Source organism: Hydra vulgaris, chromosome 03 (assembly GCF_038396675.1).
Source record: "Hydra vulgaris chromosome 03, alternate assembly HydraT2T_AEP".
In the NCBI taxonomy this organism is placed as follows: Eukaryota; Metazoa; Cnidaria; class Hydrozoa; order Anthoathecata; family Hydridae; genus Hydra; species Hydra vulgaris.
This window is the reverse complement of record NC_088922.1, coordinates 54,002,727-54,017,345: the sequence shown is the minus strand read 5'-3', so window position 1 is coordinate 54,017,345 and position 14,619 is coordinate 54,002,727. Positions and strand designations below refer to the sequence as shown.

The window sequence follows — 14,619 nt, the reverse complement described above, 5'->3', positions numbered from 1 at the left end:
AGGGTCAAATTTTAGTTCAAAATTTTCAAAACCACTTTTTTTTAGGGCATCTTCAAATATTCGTTTAGAGGAATTGAATACATTTTCATTTGAGGAGTTTTGGTTTAGTCTGTTATTAATTGAAATCGGGATTTGTTTTAGAACTTGGGGTGGATGTTGGATTTTAGAACTGGTTTTAGAACTTGGGGTGGATGGTGGATTTTAGAACTTGGGGTGAAAGTTAGCTACAGTTGCACAAAAAATATTGAAAGAATTATAAAAGGTCACAATAAGGCTTTGTTAAACAAAAAAGAAATCCTAAATGAAAAAACTACAGAAAATTGTAATTGTAAACAAAAAATCAATTGTCCAATGAGTGGAAGTTGTTTATCAAAAAATGTGGTATATAAATGTGTTGTTTCCTCTAAGAATGTACCTGATAAACAATATATTGGCATAACAGAGGGTGAATGGAAAAAACGTTTTGCCAATCATAAGCAATCTTTCAAGAATAAAAAGTATTCAAAAGACACCATGCTGTCAAAATATATATGGGAATTAAAAGAAAAAAATATTGATGATTTTATACTGAATTGGTCTACCCTTAAAACAGCGCCTGCATATAACAATATTTCCAAAAAATGCAAACTATGCCTACAAGAAAAATTTGAAATAATTACACATGCAAATCAAGAATGCTTATTAAACAAAAGATCGGAATTAATTTCTAAATGTAGGCACGAAAATAAGTTTCTCCTAAAAAACTACAAAAATAAATGAGTTCAAATAATATTTACATTAACTACCCTTTTTAAAAAAACATTTTAAAAAAATATCATAAGTAATCATTTCTAAAGAATTCTTTTTATAATAGTGTCAGCAAATTCCACAAATGTGTGAAAATTTACAGTAGTTAAGACATTTGCAACTTCCTGTAATTTAATTTTGGTATAAATTGAAGTTTTATTAATTTGATCATCCATTTCTGATGAATCTTTGTTGATGAAACACAGTGTTAAATGGAAAAAAAATTTTAAGTGATTTTCTACTACTAATATATATATATATATATATATATATATATATATATATATATATATATATATATATATATAGAAATATTTAGCAAATTTTTTTAACAAATATGAGTAAATGTTCCAGGTAACAAAAGAAAAACTATTCAAACTAAGATGAGTAAAATATATTTATTATTTAAATTTTGACAAATATTTAAAAAAAATTTTCTCTAACACAGAAGGCCTTTCATATAAAATCTTCAGCTGTGTATGAGATATACAAAACTAAAAAAACTCTTTATATTGAACTTCCTATAAAAAATTTTTTAAAAAAGGAAGTAATTAAGGTTTATATAAAGAACTATAATAAACAAAATTATAGCATAACTTGATACTAGTTGGTAAGGAAAATTTTAAAAGTAATGTGAAAATAATTACTTCCTGTTTATATGTTCCTTGTATCATGTCCCTGTTTATGTAGGTGAGCTTCATAAATAAGAAGTAAATTCTCATTTGAGAGTTTTAACATCGGAAATAATTTAAAAAAGGGTTCATTTTTATGGCAATTGAAAACATGCTGATCAAATTTATCTGAACCAATACCTGTTTTGCATGTGTAGATGTGTAGATTAGTTCTTAACCTTAGGTTATTAGTTTTACCAATGTATGTAGTTTTTCCATCGCATCCATTACATGATAATATTTTTTGAATTACATGATATTGAAGTTTTAATGTACCATACTTTACCAGATGATGTAGTAAAATGGTTAACAAACTGAAGATACATTGAACATAACTTACAACGTTTTGATATGCATTTTAAAACCTGGTTTCTTATTAAAACTTGATGTACTAATGTGTCTTAAAATATTTTTTGGTTGGCGTTGTGATAGTACAATAGAAGTGTTTTCAAAAACTGATTTTAAATTATTGTCTAAAACAGATAGTTTCAAAATACCATGTAGAGTAGTTAACAAATTTTCAAAATTAATATTTGCAAAATTTGTAGTTATAAAAGGTATAATTTTGTTCTTTTCTCTTTTTTGAGGTGCTGGTCCCTGTAGTCGAGCTTTAAAGATTCCATTATTAATGATTTTTACTGGGTAATTGCATCGAACTAAAAATTGTTTTAGTTGTTGAAGTCCGATTTCCATAGAAATCAGAAAATTTGTTAACTACTCTACCTTCTGTGTTAGAGAAAAAAAATGTTTAAATATTTGTCAAAATTTAAATAATAAATATATTTTACTCATCTTAGTTTGAATAGTTTTTCTTTTGTTACCTGGAACATTTACTCATATTTGTTAAAAAAATTTGCTAAATATTTCTATATATATATATATATATATATATATATATATATATATATATATATATATATATATATATATATATATATATATATATATATATATATATATATATATATATATATATAACATAATATATATATAATATAAACATAATAAACATAATAACATATATTTTAAACTTTTATACTGTTATATATATATATATATATATATATATATATATATATATATATATATATATATATATATATATATATATATATATATATATTTAACATAATAACATATATTTTAAACTTTTATTATTACAAAGAATCATTATTTGTATAATCATTTAAGAACAGGTAAATACGAAATACGACTGCAATTTTCCAAGGTAGACTATGAGATATGATTGAATTGTTTGAATATATTTTGGAGATTATGAATACAAAACATTACCCAAAAATTATTTAAATTTAACAATTTTGTTGATTTGTTTAAACTTTAGTAAACAAATTTGTTTTCATATGCAAAAATGTTTCGCATAATAAGATTACAAAAATTGCTAAATTTAACGTTTTTGTTGAGAGTTTTAAAATTTTACCTTCGTCTATTGGATCGTACATTTTTTAGGCTCAATTAAGACAATTTAATTAAACTTTATTTTAGTTGATGTTTGATTTTGGTTCTTTGCCGTTTTATAATTACCCTACATGTGAGCATGAAAGCGGTTTTTATATACAGACAAGCACGGTATGGAAATTTTTGAAATAACTTGACGAGTCGGTACAAACGGCGAGGCGCAGCGGATCAGCGGGGCGGATCATTTAAAGGGTACAAACGGCGGGGCGGATCATTTAAACGTTACTAAAGCAAGTTATATTTCATTAAATGAACAAAAAAAAAAAAAAACGATTCAGATATAGTTTAATTTCATTAAATAATACAATATTTAGAAGGTATTTGCATGTTAAAAATTTATTGAACAACAAAAATAATTATATAATTGTATAATATTTTATAAATTTTAAGAACTCAAAAAACAAAGTGATCCGCCAATTTATATCAAGTAATCCGCACATTTATATAAAATGATCTACCTAATATTTTAATTATTTGGATCAAACTCTATAAATTTTAATGGTTGTTCTACCAAAAATAACGCGATCCGCCAATTTATATCAAGTGATCCGCCAAATTTTATGAAGTGAGCCGCCTAATATTTTGATTGCTTAAATCAAACTCTATAAGTTTTAATGATTTTCCTACCAAAAAACATGATCTGCCAACTATATCAAGCGATCCGCACATTTATATAAAATAATCTGCCTAATATGTTGATTATTTGGATCAAACTCTATAAATTTTAATGATTGTTCTACCAAAAACAACGCGATCCGCCAATTTATATCAAGTGATCCGCCAAAATTTATGAAGTGATCCGCCTAATATTTTGATTGTTTGAATCTAACTCTAAATAATTTAATGATTGTTCTACCAAAAAACAACGTGATCCGCCAATTATATTAAGTGATCCAGCAACCTTTATGTTGTAATTTAAGTAATAATTTGATTGTTTGAATCTGACTCTATGAATTTTAATTATAGTTCTACCAAAAAACAACGTGATCCGCATTTTTATATCAAGTGATCCGCCAAATTTTATGGAATGATCCGCGTAATATTTTGGGTGTTTGAATCAAACTCCTTTAATTTTAATGATTATTCTACAAAAAAACAACGTGAGCCGCCAGTTTGAATAAAGTGATCCGCGAAATTTTATGAAGTGATCTGCCTAATATTTTGATTGTTTGAAGCAAACTCTATAAATTTTAATGATTGTAGTACCGAAAAACAACGTGACCCGCCAATTTATATTAAGTGATCCTCCTAATATTTTGATTGTTTGAATCAAACTCTATAAGTGGTAATGGTTGTTCTACAAAAAAACATGATCCCCCAATTTATATCAAGTGATCCGCCAAATTTTATGAAGTTATCAGCCTAATATTATGATTTTTCGAATCAAACTCTTTTAATTTTAATGATAGTTCTACCAAAAAACAACGTGATCCGCCAAATTATATGAAGGGATCCGCTAAATTTTATGAAGTGATCCGCCTAACATTTTGATTGTTTGAATCAAATTCTATAAACTTTAATGGTTGTTCTACAAAAAAACAACGCGATTCGCCAATTTGTGTTAAGTGATCCGCCAATTTATATCAAGTGATCCGCCAAACATTTTGATTGTTTGAATCAAACTCTTCAAAGTTGAATGATTATTTTACATAAAAAAAAAAAAAAAACGCGATCCGCCGATCTCCCCTCGCCAATTTTCAATATTGAACAACGAGGTGGCATACCTGAAGGAGTTAAGCTGTTCAAAAACTCAACAGGAAAGTTATTTCTTTCATTAAGGTCATCAGTATCAATTTGATCAGCACTTTAATAAACTTTGACCTTACCCGGCAAACATTTAAGCACTTCTTCATTGATTGAAAATGCAGATTTAATGTTTATTGCTTAAAAACAAAATGTTACTTGACAATACAAAAAAACAAACGCTATGTATTAAAACCATATAGAAATAACATTATAGTTTACCTTTTATAAATATTACACGTAAACAAAACTATTCTTATCTTAATTGTTTTGAATTGGATTTCATGTCACAAACTGTTAGAATATGATCAATAAAGTAAATTTCAAATCTTGATAATTTACTAAATTTAAACCATATTTCCTCAGTAGGCAAACTAAACCAAAGTAATGATGCAAGGTAAAAGAACGCGGTAGAACTAAAGAAATAAAAAAATAATATTATAAAAAGTAGATATCGTCGGGGATAGTGCAAATCCGCGTAACTAGCATTGGCTACTATATTAGGATATTAAAAATTTTAACAACAAATATCTATTGTTGACATTACAAAAAACATGAATAATACTCTTTATACTAAAATGAAACCAAAATCTGTTGAAATAAAAAAAAATTTAAAATTTAAACTTTTCCAGTAAAAAAAATGTACTGTAGATACGGGGTATTATCCAATGCTAGTTACGCGGATTTGCACTATCCCCGACGATATGTAAAATAGATACATGACATGATAAAATATATAACCAGTAAAATATATTTCTACCAGCTTCGGATGACTAAAGCAAAACTAAATAACTGTTATATATATAATAACTGTGTATAAATATAATAACTGTGTATGTATATATATATATATATATATATATATATATATATATATATATATAAATATATATTTTTTGATACAACTTCACAACATGCACATTTTCGTCAGGTGCAGAGACTGTAAAAACTTTAAGGCTTGGAATATGTACAACATTAAATATGTCAGAAAGCACACATATTAATGGAGGTATGAGTTGCTGCATTGGTATATTGGTAGCTGCTTGCAGTTCTGCAATAACAAGCTCTGGACTCTCTACTTTTGGTATGTCATCTGTGTTATCTAAAACATTTAAATTTTCAATTTAAAACATCGTTAACTTGTGAGTATATTGCATATTTGTAAATATTTACTAAACAATTATAAAATCAAAGGAAAAAACAATTACAAATAAGGTTTTAAACAAACAAGTTGTTATATATTATATGCAACATACTGATTAGGAGACTGCTGTCAATGAGAGTGTAGGGTCCAAAAACACTACAACTCTGCTTAATTTGTGTCAAATAGAAGGTCTGAAGACAATGCATTGCAACAACCATTGAATCAACAGGTGCTTCTTTCCAATCCTGAAACTTTTTAATGACAGCATTTAGTGATTCCGATACATTATTTGTAATTATATTATCTGTTAGACCAACAAATCTGAGGTGACCAATACAAGATATTAAAATACGTGTGTAAGTGGTCAGAAAAATAAATTGAGAATGCTTCGCTCCAAGAAGGTCTCAATGTATCAATTTTAACTTTTAAACAGATCTCACTTTCACATCTGAGAAGTACCTGCATTTGAGATTTGAAAACAACTATTTCTGCATGACAAGCAAGTGTTTTTTTAACCAAACCTCAATATCAGACAAAATGTGATTGGAGCAAGATACCAGATTCCATTTTGGTAATTTTTTTATTGCTTTGCTAATCCCACTCTCATCGTCTGTTACAATCAAAACCTGATTAAGAACTGGTAATTTTTTTTTTAAAGATTTGAAGAAACTTTTATGCACAGTATCAAACTTCCTGTTATGTAAAACAAATGCTACAGGCATGCAAGGCTTCTCAACAAAACAACTTATTTTAGCCACTAGAATGGATAAATAAAAATCTCCTAAATTAAATGTTTTATCATACTAAAAATTTTTTTGAGAGCACATGACAATTTGACTGATTAAATTTTGCATTCCAAACAAAACCGACAAGTCAGGATAAGTGGACATGAACCACAGAGCCTGGAATCATATATGGCAGTTCATGTAAAGTTAAAAAAAATGCCTAGTTTCACACTAGCGGCTTTTATACTACGCATGTACTTAAACTGTCTTGAATTTCTTGGTTGAAATTGGACCTGGCTATTCTTGCAATCGAGAAGAAGGTTGTTGTAACTGTGGGAATCAGTAATAGCATCTCGCACAGAAGAAACTTGATTGGTTTTCTGGAATTACCTGAAATATATATACATGTACACACACACATATATATGTGTGTGTGTACATGTATATATATTTCACACACATATATACATATATAAATGTATATGTATATATGTGTGTGTATACACTGGCATATGAAGCATAAAATAGGGAAAGGATGGGGGGGCTGAACTAGGCAAAGTTTAGAATGAAAAAGAGAGGGCTACACAAAATGAATTTTAATTAAAAATATTATTATTTAAAATTTTTATTTAAAGTAAGTTTTATTTAGTAGTAAACTTACGTAATTTTATTTAGTAGTAAACTTACGTAATTTTTAAAATAAAAACAAAAACCATTATCAAAATGCAAGATATATTTACTATGAGGAACTAAAACTGCAAGGTCATGGTTACCGATGTAATGGATAACAACAAGATCTGTCCGACTCAGATCACAGTACACAAACTTCTTTCCTTTGAAATTCCTGTTGGTGTAACTGTGGAAAAATAGATCTTTGTGTAAAGTGGCAAACCCCGAGAAATTTTACTGGACCCATTTTGCTTCCACCTATATCCATCTGCCCGCCAATCGTCTAAAAATGATATATATATATATATATATATATATATATATATATATATATATATATATATATATATATATACATTGCATATACAATAAACAACCACAATATTTACATGCAACATCACTTGGCAACAAATAAGGAGAATTTAAACTTTTGTGTGAATTAAAAAGAGCAAGTATAGCCAGAATCACCAAAACATGGGGTTTAACAACTTATCAATTGTACAGTTAGAGGGTTCCACAGTAAAAAATAAAAATAGATATGGCAGGCAAAAAGATGGAAATTGCTGCAATTATTAGAATTCATCATATAAATTAAGTGACAGTAATCAGGACAACCAAAATTGTTGAGTTAAAAGAGGAAAAATATGTGCAAACAAACAAAGTCTAAAACATGCAAGCGTAGCATGAGGGCAAAAACTGCACTCATGTTAAGTTACATAGTACCATGAGGGCATTTGTCATAAAACATATTTATTTTAAGATAAACGATTAAGCGAGCTAATTGATCAATTTTAAAATGACAAAGTTTGATGTATTAGTGGAACGATTAAGATTGATATAGTAATAAATTTAGATTGATAATAAAGTTAGAATGATAACATATTAATAAATAATATTTATGTTGAACATATATGCAATAATATTTAAAATAAATTGAATAATGATATTGACAATATATTATTTAAGATTGATAACAAACTAATACCTTAATATAACTTTATTATCAACAATAAATACAAACTTATGGCTACCTAAGTAGTAATTACTCTGTGTTTATTGTTAAATCAACAATGTTATTGTTATGTTATAAACTTTTTGTTGGGTAATTATACTAATTAATAATACATTTGAGGTCCTCATTGATGTAAGTTCTATATTTTTTGGTACTAATAGAGATTTATAGAGATAAAGAATAAAATCAGGAATAATAAAGTAGCAAGTATGATAAAGAGATACAACCTTAGCAGATAATCAAGATCAAAAGTAAGATTTGATCCTAGAAGACGAAGGGTAGATGACTCATTGACTACATTATTGTTCATAAATATAGGAAGATTTAGATTTTTGTGATAAGGATTCGCTGAAAAAATTTAGTCTTATCTGAGTTAGAGATGATTCTATTTCAAAAAAAAAAAAGAAAAAATTATTATAATTTTGTTTTCATAGCAAAATCATAAGTTTAATTTTATAAAAAAGTTTTAAAAAGTTATAGCTTTGAAAATATGTCTCACCCATTTTAGCGCTAGATGTTTGGGTTACATGAGGACTCCAAACTGGGATTATAGATATATTCATGTTTATTATAAAATATATTCCTGGCTAACACCCCAACATTGCCACAAGTCAACAAATGTAAACAGTTTCAAGAACAAATTAGACAAATATTTAGTATTCAAAAAATCAACTTAATAAGTTTTAATAGTAATAAAAATTTTTAATACTAACAAAAAGCATAAAAAATTTAAACAAAAATTACTTTTGGTTTTAAGTCTTCTAAGTAGTTTTTGTTTAAATTTTTTATTCCTTTTTATTAGTATATACCTACATTATCAAAGTGAGTTGTCAAAGTGAGTTGTCAAAAAAGTGAGTTGTCAAAGTGAGTTTCTAATTCATTCGCTGTTAACACATAGCTCAATTTTATATACTACTACTAATAACTGATTTTAAACAAGTACAATGAAAGCACATTGGCGCTCAATTTAAAAATCATAACAAAGATACTTTTAAATTAGCATGTATAAAGTTCATTTAAAAATCTGCAGATTTTTTTTATATTATGTCTTACATTGGCAAAAAAGACATAAGCATGTAAGTTTGCTATGGAGCCATTTTACAATAATAAATAAATCTTCAAATAAATTATAATAGGAAAGACAATTTTTAGCTTCAAAAAAATATTGCATATTAAATGACATTTTGAAAATATTAAATATAATATTAAATGACATTTAGATGTCCTTTCATATTTATCAATAAGATATCTTGCTATACTGTAGCATAGCCTTAAGTAAAGGATAAACTATGTAGGTACGTGGACTGAAATTTTTAAATTAAGCATATACTAGAATGTTATATATCATTAGAAAGCCCTTCAATACAGTATTTTACAGATGAAAAAATTATCAAAAACGAACAATTCAAAAAAAAGTTATGACGTTTTTAGTAGCAAATTTTAGATAAATGGATTTATTGAATAAACTGGTTCCAAAATTATTATTTTTTTCACTGAAATTGTTATAACTTTGTCAAATCTTATCCAAATGCCTATAAGTTGGTATCAAAAGATAGATGTAAGAGTAGGCTACAAGTTTATATTAGTCTACAGATATAGGGGGTGTCTAGAGGGCCAGAGGGGGTACGGCACACTATTGTAAGCCTTAAAAAATACAAGTTTTTCATCTGAAAGATTGTTTTTTCTGATAATTTTTTTTATCTTTATACACAAAAAGTTGTTCTAATTTGCTTCCATTCCATTTTCAAATATTAGTGGTCTATCTTATATTAAAGGGTGGATGTTTTCGCTACGTTTTAACACCCTCATAGTGAAATGTTACATTCTTATAAATACTTTAATCTTAAAAACACTGATTATATTTTGTGTTCAAAAGTTTAAATTATACTTTCTTACTCTACAGCGTTTACAAGTGGTGTATAAATTGGCATTAGGGGTGGGATATGTGCCACGCCTAAAATATTACACATAAATTTAACACTGTATTTGAGCTATGAAATCCTCAAAAAGTCCTGATCGTATCTAAAAGTTTATAACTATTTATAGGTACAACTTGACTACTTTTTATACTACAATTTTTAATCACATTGAAAACATACAAAATATTTCATTAAAACTATTACACTTGTCAATGCTTCATTTTTAAATTATTTTGGGTAAAAAAACTTTAAATAAATAATTCAAATGTTTGAAAAAAATTGAGACAAAATGGAAAACAAACTTGATGATATTACATATAAGTTTTTAATAAAAAAACAAGAATGGTGGTGCCTAATGATTGTGTATGCCACCATTAACCACAAAGCTGCTACCATGCTGTCTTTGCCTGCAAACTTCTCCACAACAGCTTTCTTCTGCTGTAGCTCCTAGCACCCCTGTAGGGGATGATAGGTCCAGCTAAATGATTCCCCGTCATTCCCTCCTAACTGGACCCATCACAAAAATGAGCGACTGCTAGTCGGTCCAGGGTGCTGATACATGTATCTCTGATAGACACCATATGTAAGATCTAATGACATTGAATTGTAAATAGATTAGTACTGAATGGTATTATGTAACATTTAATATAAACCAACTATTTGTGAAAGTCATTGGCTGAACAAATAAAATGAAAGACTAATAAATCAACTATATATTTTAAAAATGTTAATCAAAGTAAAAATTTAAATACTACTCTTGATTTTACTTTTACTGCACTTTGATGGATAACATAATAAAAATGTATTAAATAGTATATGTAAATAGAAATATTATGAATTCAATAATCATTCAGAAAAATAATTGAATCATAATTTTTGCTGATTATAGAGAAGGTTGTGAAATTAAATGAAAAAATAAGTGGTAATAAAATAAAATTTTATTTGCTATTGATAAGAAAGGCATACACATATTAGAAATAATTGTTTTACGCATACATCATGCATAAACAGATTAGAAAATAATAGCTTTTTTAAACTTACCAATTGTAGCAGCTGAAGATGTATCTCAAGGTTAACAAAGTTGTAATAAAAAACAAATTTGCAAATGTCAAGAAATCCATACATATTAAAAAGTAACAATTGTTAAACTTACCACTCGTTGCTAATTGTATTTGTAATTTTATAATCAATACTAAAAATTATCCTATACAAATTTACTAATGGTAGACTGTGTAGATTGGACTAAAGATAACAAAAAAATTGTAAAATTACACAAAACACTATGTAATTGTCAAAAGTAAGTTACAAAAGTAACAATCGCCAAATCAGTTCTGTGTAAGATACAACCTTATTAACAAAATTAAAATAAACAATCAAAATATAACAGTAAAAATATAAAAATATATATTTATTAAACAATACGCTAACATTAGGAATGTATATACTTTGGTTTATAATGGTATAATGGTATTTATTATGCATACTTTGTTTATATATAAATTATGTTAATTTGGTTGTAGTTATATATAAACGATGTTATTTATACTTATGAAACCTTAAAAATAAGCATAATATTTAGTAGAGTCTAAACAATAAGTAAACATAAGGCATGCTAGTATAATGATTTAAATAATAGTCCAGTTATAGAAGTATACAATCGAAGTAAAAAAAGATAATAACAATAATATCTTTTATTATAGTTGAAAAACACTAACAAATTTTTTGTTAGGAATAAACTAATGAAGAATCTGATTTGTATACTTATTTATATATGGTGTGTTAATAAAATTGTCAACTGATACTATCACTTAACAATCCATTCAAAAGCAAGAGTCTTTATCTGAAACATTATTCTTTTTATATGTAACATAAGAAAACAATAAGTTTTTACATTTATTATTTTTTTTTGTTTCAAACATAAGTTAACTATAATATTATTATGAAATAAAAGAAATTATCTGTAAAAAACTTTATTCTGTTAGAGAATTAAAAACACTTTTATTTATATTTTGCACTTTAATTTTAATCTAATAATAAAAATCAACATAATACAAAATTGCAAAAATTTTTTTTCAAAAAAAATAACAACAACAAAAAAACAAAAATAGGATCCAAAAGTTCTACACTAATTAAACTATTTGCTGGTATTTATTTTTCGTTGAAAATTGGCATGTGAATAGGAAATGCATGTAGAAAATTATTTTAATAATAAAAAAAGGGGGATCGACATTTCTACGACTGCAATTTCATGTGTGAACATCAACCAAATTTTCATGCAAAATTTTCGAAAAAATAATCTATAAAAAAGTATGCTAATCATACATTATGGTCATAAAAAAATCAAGATTAACCTTTCGTTTTTTAAAAATAGTCTAGGTTCATATATGTTTCTAATAAGAATCACCACAAAATAACGTTTGCCTAGAACTACCTAAAAAAAAAGGTAAACTTAATCTAACACAAATTAAACTATTTGCTGGTATTTTTTTTTCGTTGAAATTTGGCAAGTGAATAACAAATGCATGTAGAAAACTATTTTAATAATAAAAAAAAGGGGATCGACATTTCTTCGACTGCAATTTCATGTCTGAACATCAACCAAATATTCAGGAGCAAAATAATCAATAAAAAAGTTCAGTAAACATACATAAAAGTCTTGAAAAATCAAGATTAGCTCTTCTTCTTTCAAAAAAGTATCTATGTGTATATATGTTTCTAAAAAAAAATTCTACAAAAACACTTCTGTACCACGCTGCCTAAAAAAGTGTTAAAAAAATGAGAACCAAAATTTTAGCATAAAAGTCGGTTCCGTAAATCGCGATTTCCGCGTACCTAAACTATGCCTAAGTAAAGTTAGATTTTACTTTAAACATATTAAAAGAAATAAAAATATATACAGTCTTGTAGAATACATGTTGGTCTACATTGAAGATTACAAGTATATTTTTTTTAAATATGTTTAAAGTAAAGTCTAACTTTACTTAAGGCATAGTAATTGATTTTTACTTGTATAACCCAATAACTATGCTATATACTACATTATGCTATTTTAGTATACAAATACTTTTACAAAATACAAATACTATAAAAGTATACTGAAATATTGCTACCTAACCTTTTCCATGATTCACTTGTATGACATAAACTTCGCCTGCCTTAGGATTATTGAGAGTAGTTGGTCTATCTTCATTATTGCTCATGGCGATAAGATTTGCAATAAAATCTATCTTAAGGTGATTTAAGCAACAGGTCAAACTGGAACAGTCATTTCTTCTAAAAAAAAATTTAACAATATGTTTGCTAAAGTTGTATTTTATTGTTTGCTAAAGGTCGTTTGCAGAATTTAACTATTAATAGTGCCGTGTTACTTGAATGATCCGCCCCGCTGATCCGCCCCGCCGATTGTACCTACTCTAACTTGACTTCAAGAAAGACTCAATTCGGAAAATTTCACGGATTGATCGTCAATTTTGAATACATTTTTTTTTAAATATAATTCTGACTCACTCCCAACAAGATTGTAAGCAACTACTATTAACTTGGGAGTTACTAGAAAATAAAGAATAGAGTAAAAGAGCAAGGAAAAGGTTGACAGAAGACTTTAAAAGTTGTAGGTTGTATGAGTCAGAAAAAAAATGAAGATGGGAGCATGGGCGCCCACAGGATTTTTTGATGTTTCAGGTAGGACACTTTCACACATTGTGCAAACTCCAAACTTAAGTTTGTTTGTACCTATGCCAAATGAGGAGGCCTAGCAAAAATTTAGAATGGCAGATGCCTGGAAACAAAAAGCCCTTAAAATGCTTGCCCCCACTGCCCAAGTGGGGCAAGCATTTTAAACTGAATTTAAATTTATCTACTGATTTTAAATTTTGTAGAAAAATATTGCAAATTACAAAAGTTATGACCTTGCAAAATTTACACACACACACACACACACCCTAATTTTGGGGGTCTGAAAATTTACATGCTCATAACTTTTGCAATTTGCAATATTTGTCTACAAAAAATGTATATTTTTGTACGAAATTTAAAATCTATTGATAAATTTAAATTTAGTTTAAGATAGAAAAGTTTAAAATTGAAATACATCAGTGTCCTAACATTTGGGCAGGGGGGAGCAAGCGTTTTAAGGGGTTTTTTGTTCCCAGGCCTCCCCCATTCCAAAAATTTGCAAAGCCTTCTCATTTGGCATAGATATGAACATACTTAAGTTTGGAGTTTACACAATGTGTGAAAGCGTTCTATCTAAAACATCAAAAAATCCTGCGGGCGCCCATAGATGGGAGATTTTAAAAAACTTTAAAAAACTTTAATTCGGCTAGCTTTTCCAAAGGGTAAAAACTAGACGAATTAAAATTTTTTAAAACGTATAGTAAAAGAATGAAACTTTGCTGAGTGACGAGTCAAGCGAGAATGAATTTTAGTTGATGGAGCAAGAGATGATAGCTCCTTTGGATTATGGCTCCTTTGG

At 27.2% G+C, this 14,619-nt stretch overlaps 1 protein-coding gene across 1 annotated transcript in view; it reads right to left on the bottom strand.

Annotated features, from left to right (window-relative positions):
• The window catches only part of LOC100208869 (DNA-directed RNA polymerase II subunit RPB2), a 54,991-nt gene extending 51,943 nt beyond the window's left edge, over positions 1-3,048 (bottom strand). The window contains exon 1 of the mRNA XM_065793692.1: positions 2,896-3,048. Within this exon, the coding sequence (XP_065649764.1) occupies positions 2,896-2,917 (22 nt within the window). The 5' untranslated portion in view covers positions 2,918-3,048. The remainder of the gene's footprint in view (positions 1-2,895) is intronic.
• Positions 3,049-14,619: the final 11,571 nt, after the last annotated feature.